Below are 18,828 nucleotides of genomic sequence, written 5' to 3' on the forward strand. Positions count from 1 at the left end.
GCTTGCAGGCACAACTCCAGATATATGATGATAGAAACACATTGCGAGATATTAGGCCTAACAGTAAGGCTACATTTAGCAGACACTAAGCACACACGGTACGGTAGATCCGGCACCTGTCCAGGCATGTCCCAGCGAAAACAAACATTTGAGAGGGGTAAACCAACATTCCCAGAAACAAACAGATCCGTACACAAAGAATGCAACAATTTAAGCAGACAGCAACTTTCCATTTATGATTGTGAGTCATGCATGTTCCTGGAAATTGACAGGGCCATTAGAGGAGACGGGGGGCGGCTGGTTTTTGCGCAATGTTTTTGCCCTCCCCTTACATTTTTTTTTTTTTTAAATCTTTGCATCAGTCTCAACCAATCCTGAATCTTTTAAAGTTGAGTCCTCCCTTGCCTCCCACGTACGACTGTAATTATTTTTAAAAGCTTAAATTGAATACCCACCGATTCACAACTCAATTGACTCGCGAACGGGAGGGAACAATGACGGCGGAAAATGGCACGACGTTTTGCGAGGGAATGTACTCTAAACTTATCGATTCTGATGGTCCATATGACGAAATGAACTCTCCAAACGTGCGGGAGCAACATGTTGGTATGTTTTGATCCGCTTTCCCGCGTATATGTTTCATACTTCTAATGCAGCACGGCAGAGCATATCCAAACAGGCTAATTTCACATTTTGTATGCAGCTAAATGTTTGCATGTTTTCTTACGTTATTATATTCTGACTAAAATGTGGGAACTAAAACCTGTATTGCACGCCTCTCCATTGCTTAATCCAGTCATTTGTGTTTAACCCCCTGGTACTTGTCCGGACCTGCCTTGACATTTGGGAATAACATGTCTAATTGGCGCTTTAAAGGTCAAATATTTAATACATTACAAAAGTAGCCAATTTTCCCTCTACGAATGTCATGTTTTTTGTTTGTAGGAGAAATGCTGCACACATTGGAGACATGGAGGAGAAAAGTAGCCTAGTGGCATGCATGACTGTGGAAAACGTGCAAGACTACCATGAGCCTAATCTATGCATGACATGAAAATGTGTGCTAACAAATCTCTCTCTCTCTCTCTCTCTCTCTCTCTGTGTGTATTTGCAGTTCATGTCTCTCCAGCAAAAGGCAACTCCAGGCAACCTTACAAACTGGCCACAGCATGCCTGACTGGGCTTTGTGTGATCCTGCTTTTAGTCCTTGTGGTGATGAGCTCACGTAAGTTTTTACTGCTCTCTCTCTCTCTTTCTCTCTCTCTCTCTCTCTCTCTCTCTCTCTCTCTCTCTCTCTCTCTCACACACACACACACACACACACACACACACACACACACACACACATACACACAGAGAGAGAGAGAGAGAGAGAGAGAGAGAGAGAGAGAGAGAGTTTACATAGGATAATACTATCACTGCATTATTGGTGTTGGGGCTAGTGGTTCAGAGGACAAGATTTTGCTTCTATCTTCTCTCCCCTGTAAAGATGCCTCACTGAATGTGGATTACAGTACAGTACATGGAGACAGGATCACTGAAGCTTACAAGTCCATCCAAATTTGTAGGCAAAAATACTTGAACCGTGAAACAGACATGTGTGTGTGTGTGTGTGTGTGTGTGTGTGTGTGTGTCTGTGTGGGTGGGTGTTTGGGTTGGTGTTTGTATCGGTGTGTGGACTGTGATTGATAGCCTGTAGCCATTGATTTCGATGTTTGGTTTTTTTATTCATCTGTGAATATGCCTTGGCTTTGACTACTACCTCAGCCCTCAGCTCTGTGTAAACACTGGACAGACTGTCGATGGACCAGGCCAATAGTGCTGTACATGGTGTGTGCTCTCTCCCAGAGTAGCCTACCCAGGCCTCTAACTACAGTATGTGGAAGTAGAATCAGGGGCAGATCCAATCCAGCACCATTGTTTGTCTAGACTTTTTGTTTTTTATTTCTGTCTTTGACCATCTTTTTCCAGTCAGTTCTAATTCCATCTATCTTTCTCTTCTACTCACCCTCTCTCTCCCTCTGAAGACAAAATATGTTTTTTGTACTGTTTAGAAAGGCGCACCGGGCTAATTGGGTGACTTCCTAATGTTATCCAGATTGTTGGAATGTCTTGGTAAAAGACGTCAGCTGTTTCTTTTTCCCCTCATGCCGATTGGGAAAGAGGGCCGCTGGTGTTATTGTTGTCTTATTGAATGTTCACGATTGCACCCACAAGCTCAGATTCACAACTCACTAAACTTAATGTGTTGTAAGTTGTTGTTTTTGATGTTTTGATGTCAAACTCAAATACAAAGTGACTGATGTTTATAGGTATACTATGCAGGTTCAGGGGGTCGTGATGTATTTATATTTTACTCTGCCATTGTAAATAGCCTACTTCTTGTGGCTTGTTGCCTCTGTATACAAGGAACATTTGTGGAGCAAAAACTATCTGTAGAGAGCTATATCTACTGACACGGTAATGTTTCACAATTCTCACAAGATGTTTTTGGGCCGCTGCTCTTGTTGAAGTCGGGTGGGCTGGTTCTCTCATTAGCGACTCATTACGGCTGTGCTGTATGGCCATGCTAGGTGAACTATTCCCCTATTACAAGTTTTGTTTACCATCAAATTGGTTTCGTAAAGAAAAATCTGGCATACTGTACCCTTGACAAAAGCATTTATCCAAGTAACATGGACTTGTAATGTTGGGTTCAGGAATCGAACCTGGACCGACACTGCTGCAGCTCCTTTCACAACTTTGTAATCGGCAACTATCTGTTAACAGCTGTATCGTTTGTTCTCCCTCTTCGTGTCTGACACTGCAGGTAGGAATGTCTCTGAGGTGATACCTGATGCCTCCGCTCAGCAGCAGACTCTTCCTGTGAACATCACAGAACTGATGGAGCAAATTAAGAACTTGGAGAAGGAGAACAAGGAGCTAGAGACAGAGAAGGATATCCTGGAGAAGAGGGTGAAGGCCTTAGGTAGGGATGCTGTGGAAGCTTGCTTTAAAGCTACACACTATATAGTTCATTTACCTGAAAAACGATGCCTTCAAACTCATTTTGATAATGCACAGACTTATAATTGGCAGATTACTGATACCAATGCATGGCCGGAATGTCTGGTTTTGAGCAATTTAACTTTGCTGTTTCGATGAGGAATATGACCCTTTTTGTCAATAATTGTATTGTTCCAAATTGGCCAAGAACTGACAAAATTTACAAAAAGGGGAATTCTTACACTGTGTGACCTTAATTTTGATTTTGAAATTCAATCATATGGTATCTATGATTTTGTTTTTTAGTACTGCAAATGTAATGTTCATGTAATCATTAGTATAGCCGTAGTGTCTTTAGTCAATATCCAGTTATTTTATGAGCAAAGTGGTCTAAGAATGTGGAATAACTCTGCCACCTGGTGTAACTTAGACCTTAGTCCTCCCAGATCCCCTCAATGTAGGGCATGGGTTAGGCTAGCTTTGTCTCTCTTTCACACACTGTCTGAGTGTGTGTGTTTGTGTTTGTGTGTATGTGTGTGTGTGTGTGTGTGTGTGTGTGTGTGTGTGTGTGTGTGTGTGTGTGAGAGAGAGAGAGAGAGAGAGAGAGAGGGAGACAGAGAGAGGGAAAAGAGAAAAAATGCATCACAGATGTTGATGACTAACATGGAAAAACTAGGATTATTTAAAGGAGTTTATAGAGTCAGTGAAGCAGGCATTAACAGTGGTAATATTTAGATCTAGTGAAATGTTCTGCAGTGTGTGATCAGCCAGTAGTCAGTCTCGACAAATTGCTCATTCAAATAGCATAAATAATTGCACCTATAATATAACACAAGCCAGAATCTAAATAGAGTTAGAACATTTCTATGTACAAAAAAGTTAAACAACTTATTTTGCTTAGCAGTCGTTTACGAAGGTCCTTCCAGTCAATCTTTGCAACTATCACAAGCAAAAACTACCATTGTAATTGGAAGCGTCCTCCCCCTGATCCTTCCTGAGAACTTGGAAATGTAAATGCTTAGGAAATGAAGATAGTTCCTGTGTGCATGCGAGTGTGGCCTTCCTGATCTTTTTAACTGGGCAGTGGGGTTTTGATTAATTTTTTCCAGACCTCCTGCACAAATCAGCCAAGTTCTTTTTACTTAGGCGAAACGCAAGAGCCATATACCTAATCTACGCAGACAAAAACATTTCCTCCCACTAACATGTCCCAGTAGCCAGCTTAACTATGTAAACAGAATGTGTTTGGGAACATGAGCGGTCAGCAAGGCCCCTTTCGTTCCCACAGCAGTGACACTTACAGTGGACCTACTCGGGCTCAACACACAGCTGAAACAGAGCACATGAGCTGCACAAGAAAAAAAAATAGAAAGAGAGAAGAGTGGTCTATTTTTTTTCAAATGTCCGCGTTGCACACCTCCTGTTCTCACGTCCGATGTAGCCAGCTCCATTGATTATTGTGGAGGAGTTTTGTTGCAGCATACGCCCTTGTTGTCGTTCCACTTTAGTTATGCATTCAGTGTAGCTTGGGTATTAGTGCTTCATTGCGGTTCTAAAGTCTATCCTGATTTCACCCCTGTGACATTTACATTGGCTTAATTATTAGTTTACACAATGCATATCTCTGAGGAGAGAGATGTTTGTGTTCAGGAGTGCGGCTGTTAGTCATCAGTGCCGTGTGAGTTAGTCATCTTCCTCATTCCCATTTCATCTCTCATCTAATCGGAGACCAGGCTTTCTTGCATGCTTGGTGATGTTTTGCCTGGTGTGTGTGTGTGTGTGGGAGGTGTGTGTGTGTGGGAGGTATATGGGTGTGTGAGGGGGGGTGGGGTGAGCGAGTGGTTTCTCACACTGATAGCCGTGCCATCTCCCGCCAGAGGCAACCCCCTCCCCTCCTCGTCCTTCTCCTGCACGTGAGACCACTGTGGCGCCGGCCGCCTCCCGGTCCCCACCGGGCCTGCCCAAGTGCCCAGCCGACTGGCACCGCTTCCAGGACAGCTGCTACTACATCTCCCGCACGACGCTGACCTGGAGCAGCAGCCAGCAGTTCTGCCAACGGAGAGGGGGACACCTGGCTATCATCCATACGGCAGAAGAACAGGTGAGAGAGAAAAGAGAAAGAGGGAGGGAGGGAGGGAGAGGAGGAGAGAGAAGGAAAGCCAACTAGGTAAACCAAGGGTCAGAACTTGTGTCAACACACTGGACCAAGGCCATGAGGAGAGCATTGAAGATGGGCAATGTTGATAGGGAAATGTAGAAATGATGGTAGTCATCTTCAAACAGAATGTTTTTCACAGCTCTAGAAATCACTGAGACTGAAAATGGTCAGTGATGCTGCACACACAGACACACAAGTATGAATGCTCTCACAATCAGTCCTATTCCAGTAAGCTATAGCTTTAAGACCAAATGATGGGAGAGTAAAGAGTAAATATGTTATTATTTTATTATTATTCACCCTCCTTTCGAACACTTTTTGTGTGTCTGGCTGTAGACATTCATTTGGAACAAGCTGGTTCGGGGACACTGGAATGCCTACTGGTTTGGAATCACCGATGAGAAGGCGGAGGGGACTTGGCACTGGGTGGATGGCACAGAGCTGGATATGAATACTGCGTAAGTGAATGCACAGGTTCACAGTTCTCTCGTGCATGCACACACGCATGCACGCACACACGCTGGGATAACGACCCTGTACTGCTGTGATTTAGCAATCCAGTGTGCAGAGTGCGGCCCATGTTTTTAGCAAATAACTTGTCTTGTTTTTGTGTTTCCATAGGGCCAATCTGTGATTACGTAAAGTTAGCTAATGTCAACCGATGTCAACTCGTAAATTAATTTGCGCAAAAACATTCCTTTTTCTGTAAAACAATCATCTGGCATAGGATTTCACGTTGTGAATTTGGTTTGTTTTGAGCAGAAATTCGTTTGCTATGGAAATGTGACACGCTTACGCACTCTATTGTGAAGTTTAAAATGAAAATGCCACATCAGCAAGTAAGGTCAGTGGCAGACCTGTTGTTTCTCTCACTTCTGTTAATCATTTGGTATCTTTCGCCACTCAGTTTTTGGGAGGAGGGGGAGCCCAACAACCACATCGACGAGGACTGCGGCTACATCGTGAAGACGCAGGTGCTGAATCGCGTTCCGATCAAGAGCTGGTACGACGCACCGTGCGAGATGCACTGGCGCTTTGTTTGTGAACTGGAGTTGCCGGCCGTCTCCACGACTGCACCGCATGCATAGAGGGGAAAATGCTGATGCGGTGCACAGGCTACTCCTACTCGCAGCTTGTGAAATATATGTGATAAAATCACACGGAGAAGAAATGAGAGTGTGAACATTCTTTTCAATGAGGAGCACTTCCCTGTTGCCGTAGTTTGTTCTGCTTTGAGAGAGAGAGAGAGAGAGAGAGAGAGAGAGAGGGAGAGAGAGAGAGAGAGAGAGGGAGAGAGAGAGAGAGAGAATTGTAAATAAACTGTACATATGTTGTTTTGATATAGACAAATGGAATGGGATGTTTTATTAACTGGAACTGATTTCAGATTTCAAATTATGTGTTGTTAAGACTTGAAAAGTAATTGTCCTATTCAAAGCATTGATAGTTATAGAGGTATTAGTCAAATATGGCAAGGTAGAGGGTTTGATTACCAGCTATAAAACATTTGTACCTGATCTTTGTATATAAAAAAAATGAAGAATAAAACTTGACATGGTACAAAAATCTGTTTGTTGTTGCTAAACATGCCGTTTAACTTCATCTTGAAGTACAGTGGATCTGAAATAGCATGACACACTTTATCCTGTAGAGGGCAGCACGTGTGTGGACTGATAGCTATTCACTCTATATGAATGTGACTATCTCACACTGGTTAAATCACTTGCACAATTAGAATGGCTCATTATGGCAGTTTATTCTCATGCAAGAGAAGTATGGAATGGTCATGGGAACACCAGTAAACAGAGACAATGTTTATTCAGTGGACAGTGTGTATGCTGGTGATGGTGATGGATATTAAGGGCTTGCCACATCTCAAGAAAACAACTCCTGTGATATTCCTTGAATGATTCCTTGGCCTCGTTTCTTCCATCATGATTGAACTTCCCAAAAGTTCAAGTCATTTCTAGTGTCTGGACTTTCTGTGAAAGCGTAAAGTAGGCCACTTCAGTATGTGAAGAAAAATAGGTCACGTTATTAAAGGCTGCAGTCATTTATTTTACTTGTTAGTCCCATCCATGCGAGAGAAAAAAAAAAGTTAAATAAGCTGTCTCCAAATAGCACAGACACCAGCCAGTCAGTGTCATAGTTGCACTCCACTTTGAGGTATACTCATAGAATCTAAATAAACTCAACAACAGTGTGATAAAGAACTTTTCTCTCCTCAAGAAAATCATTAGTTAGTTGATTTTCGAATGCACCGGTTTTCTAACGATCTTATCCTTACCCATGTGTGCACATCACCCCTCACTAGTCCTACTTTGCATGTGTGAGTGTGTGACGACTCCGAGGACCATGAGAAGATGAGAACCCACGTCACTCGTCGACACCGGTCACTTACAACATCGCCCGTCAGACCTTCCCAGAGAGCTGGACCCTGTCCAGCCTCGGCTCGCTGGATGTCCTTCGCACTACTCGATTGGCTCGTTAAGCTCCCTCGCACCCAATTGGTGACCTTGACTCCAGCTGATCCACTTGTGCATTAATTGACACAGTTCCTGCCACCAGTGTAAACAAATGAACTAGGGCACCTGTTATATAACGGCGCGGCGTAGTTCCCTGTAGATCCATCTGCGGCAGGCCACTTTTGATGAGCACCAGTGGCCTAATTAAGAGCTCAGAATTCCTGATGAGGGAATTCTCTTAATAGGCAAAAGAAAACCCACCCCAGTCTTCCACAAATGTCCGCAAGGCAACGATGCATAGTTGATTATTTCGATCCACGTTCAATTATATCTTGCATTGACATACTGATGTGATGTTGCTCACAGTGTGAGAAATATTTTTTGTCTGCTCAGCACAGCAGGGCAAACTGGTCTTGACAGCTCTTCCACAAGCACGGTCCTCATCAACAAGAAACATGCTAAGGTTTGTCAGCCACTAATAACCTTGGGGCAAGTCAGGGTTTATCATCGTGAGAAATAGGGTTTGGGTTTAAACTTGAAAGGTCATCTTTTTCAAGGGGGGGAATGTTATGAGGAGGTCAAAAAGAAGGTGAATGAGTTTAAGGTTGAAGAGCAAGTTGCGTCCCGCCTACCCTCTCGCCTCTTGAGCTTGTTACCATGGAACCATCAGGTAGTCTCAAGCCTTTTTCTGTCAGTTCGTATTAAGCAGGATTTAGATGAGAGAGAGAGGCAGGGAGAGAGACAAAGAAAGCGAGGCTGCTCACGGCCCCAGAGGGGTATTGATGGTATGTCTGACTTGTGTCTTAAGGTGATTCCAGGAAAGAGAAGGAGATATGATTGCAAGCTTTTCAGGATGTCTTCACATGACACACGTCTGACTGACACTCCAACTCATGATACTCACGTGGCGGTCATTACTGACACACACACACACACACACACACATTTAGTAGTTCCTCTTCAATGTGTGGGGAGCAAAATATGGGAAGTTGGCCAATGTGCAAACTGCAGCCAGTTTCACCAACAATTTAACTGGGCAAATAACTGACTTCTAATTTGAATCTCTGAAAGTCTATGGAATACTTCTAACAGACACAATGGAAGCACTGTTTAGTTTTTAGTATTTTATTTATTTGGAAAAGGGGGCTCTACTTGTCTGCGTTTTTGGTCTGTAATCTTCCAGTTGGAGATACTGTATATGTCAGGCTTTCTTGCTGAGGATTGTAGAAAGCAGTCTGGTATTTTAATACGACACAGATTAAGAATAACATATGAAAATCTGTAATGCAAAGAATTTATACCAGTATAATAGTCAGGTTGTGAGAAACCATGAGGAAAAAAAGTCCCATACCTGCATTTGTAGACTTTATTCTCTACGGGTCAGTCACAGAAGTGGGGAATGGGGCCTAGGGTGCCATACAGAGTATGTCTGTAAAATGTCTTGTCAATATGTACGTGACTGAACTCTATCACTGGAATCTGCCGGAATCCAGGCAAGTCCCGTAAACCTATCAAAAAAGGGTACTGGGTGTGTATGCAACAAAAAGCAGATTGTGACCCCAGGGTGTGTACTGAGTTGGTGTTGGGGTGTGCGTGGGTTGAACAGCGGATTTTGCTTCCTCCAGATGGGGTGCGCTAACAAGTCAGAGAGTTGTTTGTTTAACTGTTATGCACCGAAGGAATACAATGACTCATGGTGATTAAGCAGCATTGAAAAGAACAGTATGCTGCTAGGTTTCAACTCTACTTCAATTCTGACTTAGCAAGGCATAACCTTGTCATAAACATGTTATGGCAGATGTATTGGAAGCATGACAGTTCATGACAATTCATCACAGCTATACCATGAAAATTCATTAAGGATCTATAAAAGAATCCTCAAAAAGAATGGTATTTGGAATACAGGCAATGATATAACATGACAAACATGTTTTGACTTGGCAGTGCCTATAGCATTCTTTACATTCCAAAGAATTCATAACATGGCAAAACAGAGTCGTTATATGTGGGTACTAGACTGTTTTCACAATCTCTGTTGGGGGAATGGTTCATTGATATTTAATAAAGTTTGCAGTATTTTTGTAAATTACTTCATTGACCAGAGTGTTTGTTTGTGGATGTCATATCTGTGGGTGGGTGTGTGTAGATAGGGGTGAAGGGGGTGGGGGTTGTGTTCTTACTGCAAAATACTTAGCAATTGCAATTGGATTGACAGCTATTATATTACAGCATGTTTAATGGAATGACTCGTTTTCACCACTCCCCAGTATAAACAAACCAAGTCAGAACTAGGATCACCTCTTGCCATCACCCCTTTCACCTCCACACCAATCACCATCTCTTAACACCCAAGGCCCCTTATTCCCAACCAACCAAACAACCAACCAAACTCCGCCCTGGTGTGCGGATCTGTGGGATATGATACCTTGAGCTGTAAGCAAGATGATGATCACATGGTGTCTGGCATCTACAGACTGGTGCCTGCAGAGGTGAGAGCTTTACTCCTTTCACTGGGCACCAAGTGGCACCAAGACAACGGCAAGTGGGCGAAGTACCAACTGGACACCCCTCCCTCTCTCGACCCACACACGTTCCCTCTCTCTCTGCCGTCCCTCCTCTTCTCTGTGTTACCCGTGACGCATGTTCGGATTGGGTCGCTCTAATTCCTTAACGAGATTGCCGATTCCACGGATATCCAATTAGATCGTGATTAACTGGGCTCAACTCATTAGGTCTGACAAACTAATTCAAATACTCACCCCCGAACCCTACGAAATCACCCCCGATAAAATTCAACAATCACAAACAAACATCAACGTGTCAGAAGTGGTGTGTCATCACCATCCTCTCTGCACTCAGTGCAACGATGTAGGACTACAAATACTGTGCATGCATGACCTTGACTGTTACGGCAAATTAATATCCAAGTGCATTGGAAATCATTCTACATCATTCTGGCCAAAACAACAGCCTCTTATGGTCTGGCACAACAAATGAAAATTATTATCAGCATAAGCATTATTTCAAGGCCAAATAAAGACCATTTTCACCATTTTATCCACCTTACAGACGGATTTAGTGGTTGGGTAGTGAGTCATTTGGAGCAGGTTTGCTCTCTAGCCTTCTCTTCAACTCTTTGAGCATCTCACCACTGCCCTCCCAAAGGCTTCAGGTCTCTCGTTCCCACCTGGATTCTTCAGGTATGCGCCTTCGTTCGGTTTCTTCAGTTGCTCCTGTCTTTTGACCCCATAACCTGCTTTCCTGCTGCAATCGGTTTACCTGACTCTCCTCGTCGTACTCTCTACTTCCCCCTCCTCTCCCCCCCCCCCTCTCTCTCTCTCCTTCCCTCCTCCTCCTCTCTCACTCGATCTCTCTCTCCCTCTCTCTATTTCCATCTTTGGGGCTTATCCCTTCATCCCTGATCTCCTTCATCCTCTCCAATCCTCATCTGTTCCCCGGGAGGAAGGGGGAGAGAAAGAGAGAGTTTTTCACAGGTGAGTTCCTGCCAGTCGGTGGTAAGAAAGCGTGCGAAGAAGAGTGAGTGAGTAAGAGAGAGAAAGAGAGAGGGGAAGCAGGACCGTCCTGTGGATTGAGGAGTGCACAAGCAGCCGAGAGAAAAAAAAGGGACACACGCAGCGAGGAGAAGAGGAGAAAGAGAGGATTGGAATAAAAGAGAAAAGAAGGAGAGAGAAGAGCTGCACAGCGAGAAGCAAGGTGAGTATTTTTGAGATTGATCTGATGTTGCATGCTGTCGATGACTCTGACAGTGCATTTGGACTTCAGGCCTTTAGAACTATTTAACTCGTCGGCATCCGAGAAGCTTCAACAAAATTGGCTCTGTTAGCCCACTTATCACGAAACGCAAGACATGACACCAACCAGACTGGGAATACTCGCAGATGCAAGAAGTGGATGACAACTCAATTCGTGGAAGTTATGGAAGTAACTGCACAGATTGCAACATTTCAAAAGACGAGCAGGGTCGGCCACATCATTAAGACAATACGATTGGCTTTTAGTTGCATGATATGCAGGACAAGATGGATGCTTCTACTTTTTTCAAAGGCATTAGGTGTCAACTAGGCGGCTGGCAATGTGCACGTCTTCTCTCGTTCTTGAAGATTCTCTATATCAGAGACAATACTGAAGGGTACATTTAGCCTATAGCTCACATGCCATGCTAAACAGATTAACAACAAAGAACAACTCTTTCTTCTGCAGAGTTTTGGTAGTTATGGCAGACATTATTGCATGTCGACCCAGCCATAGTTTAACATTGCATTTTAGTCATATGCACAGTTGGTGTTTTGGGCATCTTACTTGATCAACCTACACAAGTAAAACAAAAATATTAAAAAGGGCCATTGAGCGGATACTGACCATGAGAAAGGGTCAACACGTTTAACCATACTCATCTGTCTAGTCCACAGCTATTTTCTCACATCACTTGCTATGTACAGGGTTTTTTGTCATACATTTGTCTCATTCGTCTCCGTCTTCATGTCGCTTTGGCCTCTAACTCGCTCTCTGATCCAATGGGATAGTAATCGGATGACAGGAGATTTGACTTGAAAAGCCACCCTACAAGCTCCTGCTGGGGGCTTAAACCCTCCCCAGTCGTCCACTCTTTCTCCACTCTATTCTTTGGACTATTTCCTCTTGCCTCTATATCTTCTCCAGGCCTCCTCGGGTCTCTTCCTTAAATCGTTGAATCATAGTAGACCTCGTATTCACCGGTGTGATGTTTTTACGTGATACTCTGACTCTCTGAGCACATATCTGGCCACAAGTGGCTCAGGGGCCAGGTGAGATCGGGCAAAGCTCCACAAAGCCTTCTGATCCTCACCCGTAGAGGTCACTTGTTTGAAAACAGTTGCTGCTTGAATAGAAAACAGAATAGAAAACAGAGTGTGCCGTACGTACTGTGGGGATAACAAAATGTGAATTCTGATGACAACTTGTAAAGTTATACAAAACCAAAAGTTATGTTGGTTGAATATATTTGTTGCTATGGTCATGTATGTGGTTTCATATGACCATGTGTGCAAGGGTGTGTTGCTACCTAAGTCTGAAAATTTGAGCATTAAATCCAGACTTTACCCAGACTTCATTTAGTTTCAAAAGTCAGGGAAGTCGTTAAACTACTACAGGGCCCACAGAATTGGCTTTACCAAAGTCAGTAAAATGACACCTCATTATGCAAAGGGGCTAAGATGTTCTCCTCATCCAGGATATGACATCACTGGTCGGCATGGAGGCCTAGTTCCCGATAATGCCGTCACTACCACCTGGTTTACTTAACAATCTCTTACTTCCTTTTCACTGGGCAAGCAGGAAGTGACTCCGATTAAGTGAAATCCACTTGGTGGATCTCCTCACTGCTTGAGTGGAGGATGTAATACCACCGTTCACCTTTGTCCCCATTCACGACAACATGCCACTAGGTCCACAGAGTTAGAGGCTACTCATCTCTGATTTCACAGGCGCTCATACCTCTTCCTCTGCTCTTGTCTTTGTGTTGTCCAGGTTGTCCTCTGGTCTGTAACATCCCCTTCAAGCCGCCGCCATGGGTGAGGTAGAACAAATGAAAAAAGAGGCTGAGACCCTCAGAGCTCAGATTGAGGTAAGCAGCGGCCATCTTTGAGTCCCTTACCTAAACCTATTATAGGATCCACACAGACACAGACAATCCATCTCATAACACGCAAAATGTGTGACATGTACAGGAGAACAGAACCTTACTGGGTCAGCCACAGTAATGAGAGAGATTACATCCATACATTATGGCTGAGGCACTGACTTCTATTGAAAAATCCTATTCCCCAAGTTTATTTCACAAGGTCAAACACATCTACCTGTAAATGTCTATGTATATACTGTACATCATGCATACATTACACGGTAAGTTTCCTTAGTGTACGATGAATGCATAATATAGACATTTAGACATATAGACATCACAAATAGAATAGAATATCTTGACAGCAGTTAAAGGGATGTGTTTGCAGTTGTCGTTGTGACTACCTCTACCTTCCAGTGTACATCACAGATGTAGAAAACATTCTGTTTTGATTCATCTCCCTCTCACAGACCGCCCGCAAAGCAGTGGCCGACGCAACCATGGAGTCGGCCTCCTCTGGGGTGGCCCCTGCTCCTCGCATCCAACCCCGCGCCAGACGGACCCTCAAAGGCCACACAGCCAAAATCTACGCCCTGTACTGGGCCCTCGACAACAAGTGAGTTGACACTCATGACAGAACAGAGAAAAAACTGGTTTGCCATTCATTCACCTGCCGGAGCAATGCACACATTCCTGAAGAGGCTCCCCAAAATATGACTGAAGGCAGACAAGTCTGAGTGTCAAGGGCAGGCTTTCAGTCACTCAGGTTACATCAGACAGGACTGTACATATATGTGTAGAGCACATTCTATTTTGCATCCACATATGACTTCAGTCACATAAGCGTCTTTGGGTACCTGGAAAAGCACTATATAAAACATATATTATTATATTGTTATGTAGGCCTTAAAAATTGAGGCAGTGGTAGTGTAGTGGTTAAGGAGCTAAGCTAGTGTGCAGTAGCCTGAAAAGTTGTGGCTTCCACCGCTGTGCCCTTGAGCAAGTGTAAAAAATATCAGGTAAAAAGTCAGGACTTCTGTAGAGGTCATATTGTCTTCTAGCAGCGTGTAAAGCATTTCCATTAGACACAAAGGTTAAGTGTCTTCTGTGCTTAAGTCAGAAGCCTAAGCTGCTATAGCCTAGTTGGAGTTGCTTCACGGGCATTTGTGCTATCTTGTGGTCATCATGGTGAATCCCCCTTAATGCTTAGTTGGATCAATTAACAGAGCTCAGAGGACCAGAATAGCTTCACTGGCCTGTTATTTGATTTGAAGGAGAAAAGAAGGAATGTTCAGTCATCTAGTCAACCATTGTGATAGATGCTTATGCTTAAGCTATAAATCTAACTTCAGTGCAGTCATGGTTAAAAAAGGGTCAAAGTCTGCAGTAAGGGTTCATATATATCAGAATATGGCTGGTACAGCACAGTATTGAAAGAACATAGGCGCCACCAAGTGGCATCTTTAGGTACTGTCATGTTAAAAGCACAGGAAGTAATCTTGAGGACTGAGACACCAAATAATTTAGTAATTTAGCTTCCACATGCGGTCTCTCATTGAGCTCAATGCAAATCAAACAGGCTAATACGCTAACTGGAAAAAACACCATGCCAATCTCTAGCTATGGTGAAGGGTATGTGATGATGTGAGGCTATTTTAATTCCAAAGACCAAGGGAACTTTAGCAGGATGCATAGTATCCTGGATCCATGAAAGGGCTGGCCTTCAAAAAAAAAAAAAAAAAATTATAAAAAATCCTCCTGCTCCTAAGGGAATTTAACATAGGGGTCAAATACTTACGCCCCCTGTATTTAAGGAAGAACATTTATTTATGTTACGATACATTCTTCAATTACAAAGAAAATTGGTGTCCTTAGCGGTTGGATTTTTTAAACAAGGCATTAAGATCAATTGGCAAAAGATGATTTTATATTCCTCTTTTCAGTCAACTTTATCATGGGGTCAAATACTTAGTCCCCCCACTGTACATGCATGCATTATCTACGATACAGTTATATGTTACAATTTCCTTCAATCTGGCATTTTATGAAAGATGTTCATATTCTACATGTACTGGGATAACACTGATGTCTTAACCTGTGTATAGGCTGATGATCAGTGGCTCACAGGATGGCAAGCTGATCGTTTGGGACACCCATGCTGGAAACCTGGTGAGAAGACCCTACAGTATACTATACTATAATGCAGAATTTGCAAACACAATTATTTCAAGTTATCAAACGGAGCGTTAATGATGTGTTCAAACTGTTAGTGTTCCATGTGAGTTGGTGCAGTTTGTGAAATGTATCTACAATGTCTCCTTTCCATCCCCAGTTCAACTGCATACCTCTCAAATCTGCGTGGGTCATGACTGTCTCCTTCTCCCCCTCTGCGGGTCTGGTGGCTAGTGGTGGTCTCGACAACATGTGCACAATCTTCAACATCTCAGGGGAAAAGCCAAAAACCCTGAGGGAATTGGATGGTCATGATGGTAAGAATCTGCATAACAGGCTTTGAGCTCTTGTTGATAACCCAAAAGAGGTCGTTTAACAAAAGATCTGGCAGTGTTCTTACAGGTTAGCTAGATACCAGTAGGCAGATAGATAGCAACCTTTTCACAGCAAAATAAATTCCATTCACAAGAGTGAATTTCTAGACTTGTGTCGCTAAATACCACATGCAGAATCTCCAACTTCCCTCCACTGATGCCTATGCCATACAAGGACATGTGATCCCAATTAGCTATAACAGAAATCTTTGATCCGTACAAAACCAGTTAGCCACACAGCAGGTAGTGCAACATATTGCCACTGTGAGGAAAATCAGATGGGTTGAGTGCGTCTAACTCTCAGTCATTCGGAGATCTGCAGTGTGAAGTCATATTTTCTTAATGTGCTCTTCTCTCTCATGCTGTCCCCATTTCTGTTGCTATAGTAACTCGCTCACCTCCTTGATGTGACTTTCCCTTTTGCCTATCAACCATCTTAGGTTATCTGGCCTGTGCCCGCTTCCTGAATGAAACTGAGATCCTTACTGCTTCTGGTGACCAGACCTGGTATGACAAAACTAAAATGATGATTCAGTGAACATAATTTTACTCTCATTTATGAACATACTGTATTTACATTTTTAAATTCAGGAATGTTATATTTGGCGCACATGTACAACCTTCTCATCCTCATCTCATCTCAAGACCTTTCTGTTCAGTGTTCTCCTCCACACCCAACACATAGCCTTGTACACTGTATTTGCATTGGTGTATTGTATTGTTGTATTTTCTTGTGTTTTCTTTGTTTTTACTGTATTTTTACCTTGGATTTGAGAAAGGTGCTATATAGATAAAACTTATTATTATTATCCTTCTTCCAGCAGAAAAGTCCTCCATCATTCACCATTCTCTCTCTCTCTCTCTCTCTTTCTCTCTCTCTCTCTCTCTCTCTCTCTCTCTCTCTGTCTCTCTCTCTCTCTCTCTCTCTCTCTCTCTCTCTCTCGTGCTCTTTTCCAGTGGTCTTTGGGATCTGGAGACTGGCAAACAGAAGGTACAGTTCCTGAACCATGTGGGAGACTGCATGTGCCTGGCACTCTCTCCTGATCAGAACCAATTCATCTCTGGGGCCTGTGACGGCCTTGCCAAGCTTTGGGATGTCAGGGATGGACAGTGCAGGCAGACTTTCCAGGGCCACACCAGTGACGTCAACACCATTGCGGTAAGGAGGGGTTGAATCATGACATTTTGGTCATAGGCAAGCTGTGACTTCTTTGTGATAGTTCAGCTAACATTTACATTGTCAATATGTTTCACATTGTTACATCGGCTTATGCCAGCTTGAACATTTAGCAACGTTTTATGTTGTCTTTAAGTTTCACAAACGTATTCATCGTGGCATTTGTCTAAAACAGCTCAAGAAATAAAAATGCTTAGTTAGTTGGCATGTTCCTGAGCTACATTTGCATTGTACTACCACTGGAGTAACAGGAAAGGTTTAACTGTAGTAAGGCCTTTTGCCTTACTACAGCTAAACTTACATGATAGCCATTCTGTCAGTCATACCTGCTTTCCTTTCTCTGCAGTACTTCCCAAATGCAAATGCTGTGATCACGGGCTCGGACGACTGTACCCTGAGGATGTTTGACTTCCGCGCTGACCAGGAAGTCATGATCTACCAGAACGCCCAGCCAACTGCCGGTGTGACATCACTCGCCCTGTCCCTGTCTGGACGTCTCCTCTTTGCCGGCTACGATGACTTCAACTGCAACATCTGGGATTCTCTGAAGGGCGAGAAAGTTGGTGGGTAGAAAAGAAAACACAAATAAAATGCTAATTATGACTTAAGTGGGGCAAATTCAACATTTGCAGAGACAAGGGTGTGAGAGAGAAGTAATAACAGGGGAGTAATAGCAAAGAGGGAAAGGAGAGAGTTGTTGCAGAACACCTAACCCTTTGAGCCCCAGTGCCTGACACAAGGATGACCTCAGTGGGTTCCACATTTCAAGCATATAGCAGATGACTCCCGAGTGAGTTTAAGGAAAGTTAGGTACGTTATTGTCCCCGTAGGATTACTTTTTACACAGCAAATACGGCATTACAGCATCAAACTGTCCAGACCCGCTGAACAGAGATTCAAAAGGGATCATGATCTAATCCTATCTTGCAGGAACTTGTTTAAAGAAATCACTTGGGGTATAAATGACGGTTTTGTCCTTTAGTACCTGCAGCCTGAGGGTAACAGGGCACAGTACACATAATAAAACAGAAGACTATTTGAGCGTTAAATGATCGGAGAGGCCAAGAGACCTCAAAACAAACCTATGTCTCACCCTGCAGGAGTATGCGACTTTTATTTGTATAGGAGAGCGGGATACTGTATAACATGTGTGTATAGGAGACTGTCTGGCTCCCGGGTCTCCCCACTTTAGGCTGAATAACTCACCCCTTTGTCTGCCCATCTCAGGTGTGCTGGCTGGACATGACAACAGAGTGAGCTGCGTTGGCATCCCCAGTGACGGCCTGGCGGTCAGCACCGGGTCCTGGGACAGCTTCCTGAAGATCTGGAACTGAGCTGGCCGCTCAGCCTTTCGCAGAGGAGCTCAAGAAGGAGGGAGTGAAGAGGAAGACAAACAGGGACACAGCTAGTGTAGGAGGACAGCGAGCGAGATGAATGAGTGAGAGTGAGGCTGGTGCGTGGATGTGTGGGGGAGGGAGCAGAGAGTTGGAGGCCATTGCACATTTTGTTATCAGGGAGAAAGACAGGAGGGCTTTGTTTTTTTTTCGTACCAGACTAGTCTTCTCTTACTTTGACTCGCTCACTTGTTCATTCTCTCTTCTCTCCTCCTTCTTTGTTACAACTTTGAAGGCAAAAGGCAAAGACTCCATAGAATGTATAAGATGGCATTCCTACCACCTCATAATGCACCATGGAAGATATTGCTGAGTGTTTCAGTATATCAAATGACAACAATAAAAAATATAGCATTTTATGGTCAGACATATTTGAAAATAATGAATATAAATGTAAAATAATATTTTATTGTATTAAAGTTATTTGACAAATACATAATAGATTTTTGAAAGTAAAATGAGAAATCATGTGGAATAATTTTG

At 43.4% G+C, this 18,828-nt stretch overlaps 2 protein-coding genes across 2 annotated transcripts; both read left to right on the top strand.

The window, feature by feature from the left end:
- Window positions 1–365: 365 nt before the first annotated feature.
- Window positions 366–6,709, top strand: zgc:174904 (uncharacterized protein LOC564690 homolog). Its single transcript, XM_062529686.1, has 6 exons — window positions 366–606; window positions 1,115–1,225; window positions 2,810–2,968; window positions 4,863–5,086; window positions 5,480–5,601; window positions 6,051–6,709. The coding sequence occupies exons 1-6, from the start codon at window positions 495–497 to the stop codon at window positions 6,229–6,231; spliced, it is 909 nt and encodes a 302-aa protein (XP_062385670.1). The 5' UTR covers window positions 366–494; the 3' UTR covers window positions 6,232–6,709.
- Window positions 6,710–11,201: 4,492 nt separating this feature from the next.
- gnb3b (guanine nucleotide binding protein (G protein), beta polypeptide 3b) lies at window positions 11,202–18,651 on the top strand. The gene is made up of 9 exons (XM_062529563.1): window positions 11,202–11,322; window positions 13,135–13,231; window positions 13,699–13,844; window positions 15,334–15,397; window positions 15,561–15,717; window positions 16,215–16,281; window positions 16,732–16,933; window positions 17,298–17,514; window positions 18,179–18,651. Exons 2-9 carry the CDS (start codon window positions 13,175–13,177, stop codon window positions 18,283–18,285), a joined length of 1,017 nt encoding a protein of 338 aa, XP_062385547.1. The 5' UTR covers window positions 11,202–11,322; window positions 13,135–13,174; the 3' UTR covers window positions 18,286–18,651.
- The last annotated feature ends 177 nt before the right edge of the window (window positions 18,652–18,828 follow it).

Source organism: Sardina pilchardus, chromosome 24, assembly GCF_963854185.1.
Source record: "Sardina pilchardus chromosome 24, fSarPil1.1, whole genome shotgun sequence".
Taxonomy (NCBI): Eukaryota; Metazoa; Chordata; class Actinopteri; order Clupeiformes; family Clupeidae; genus Sardina; species Sardina pilchardus.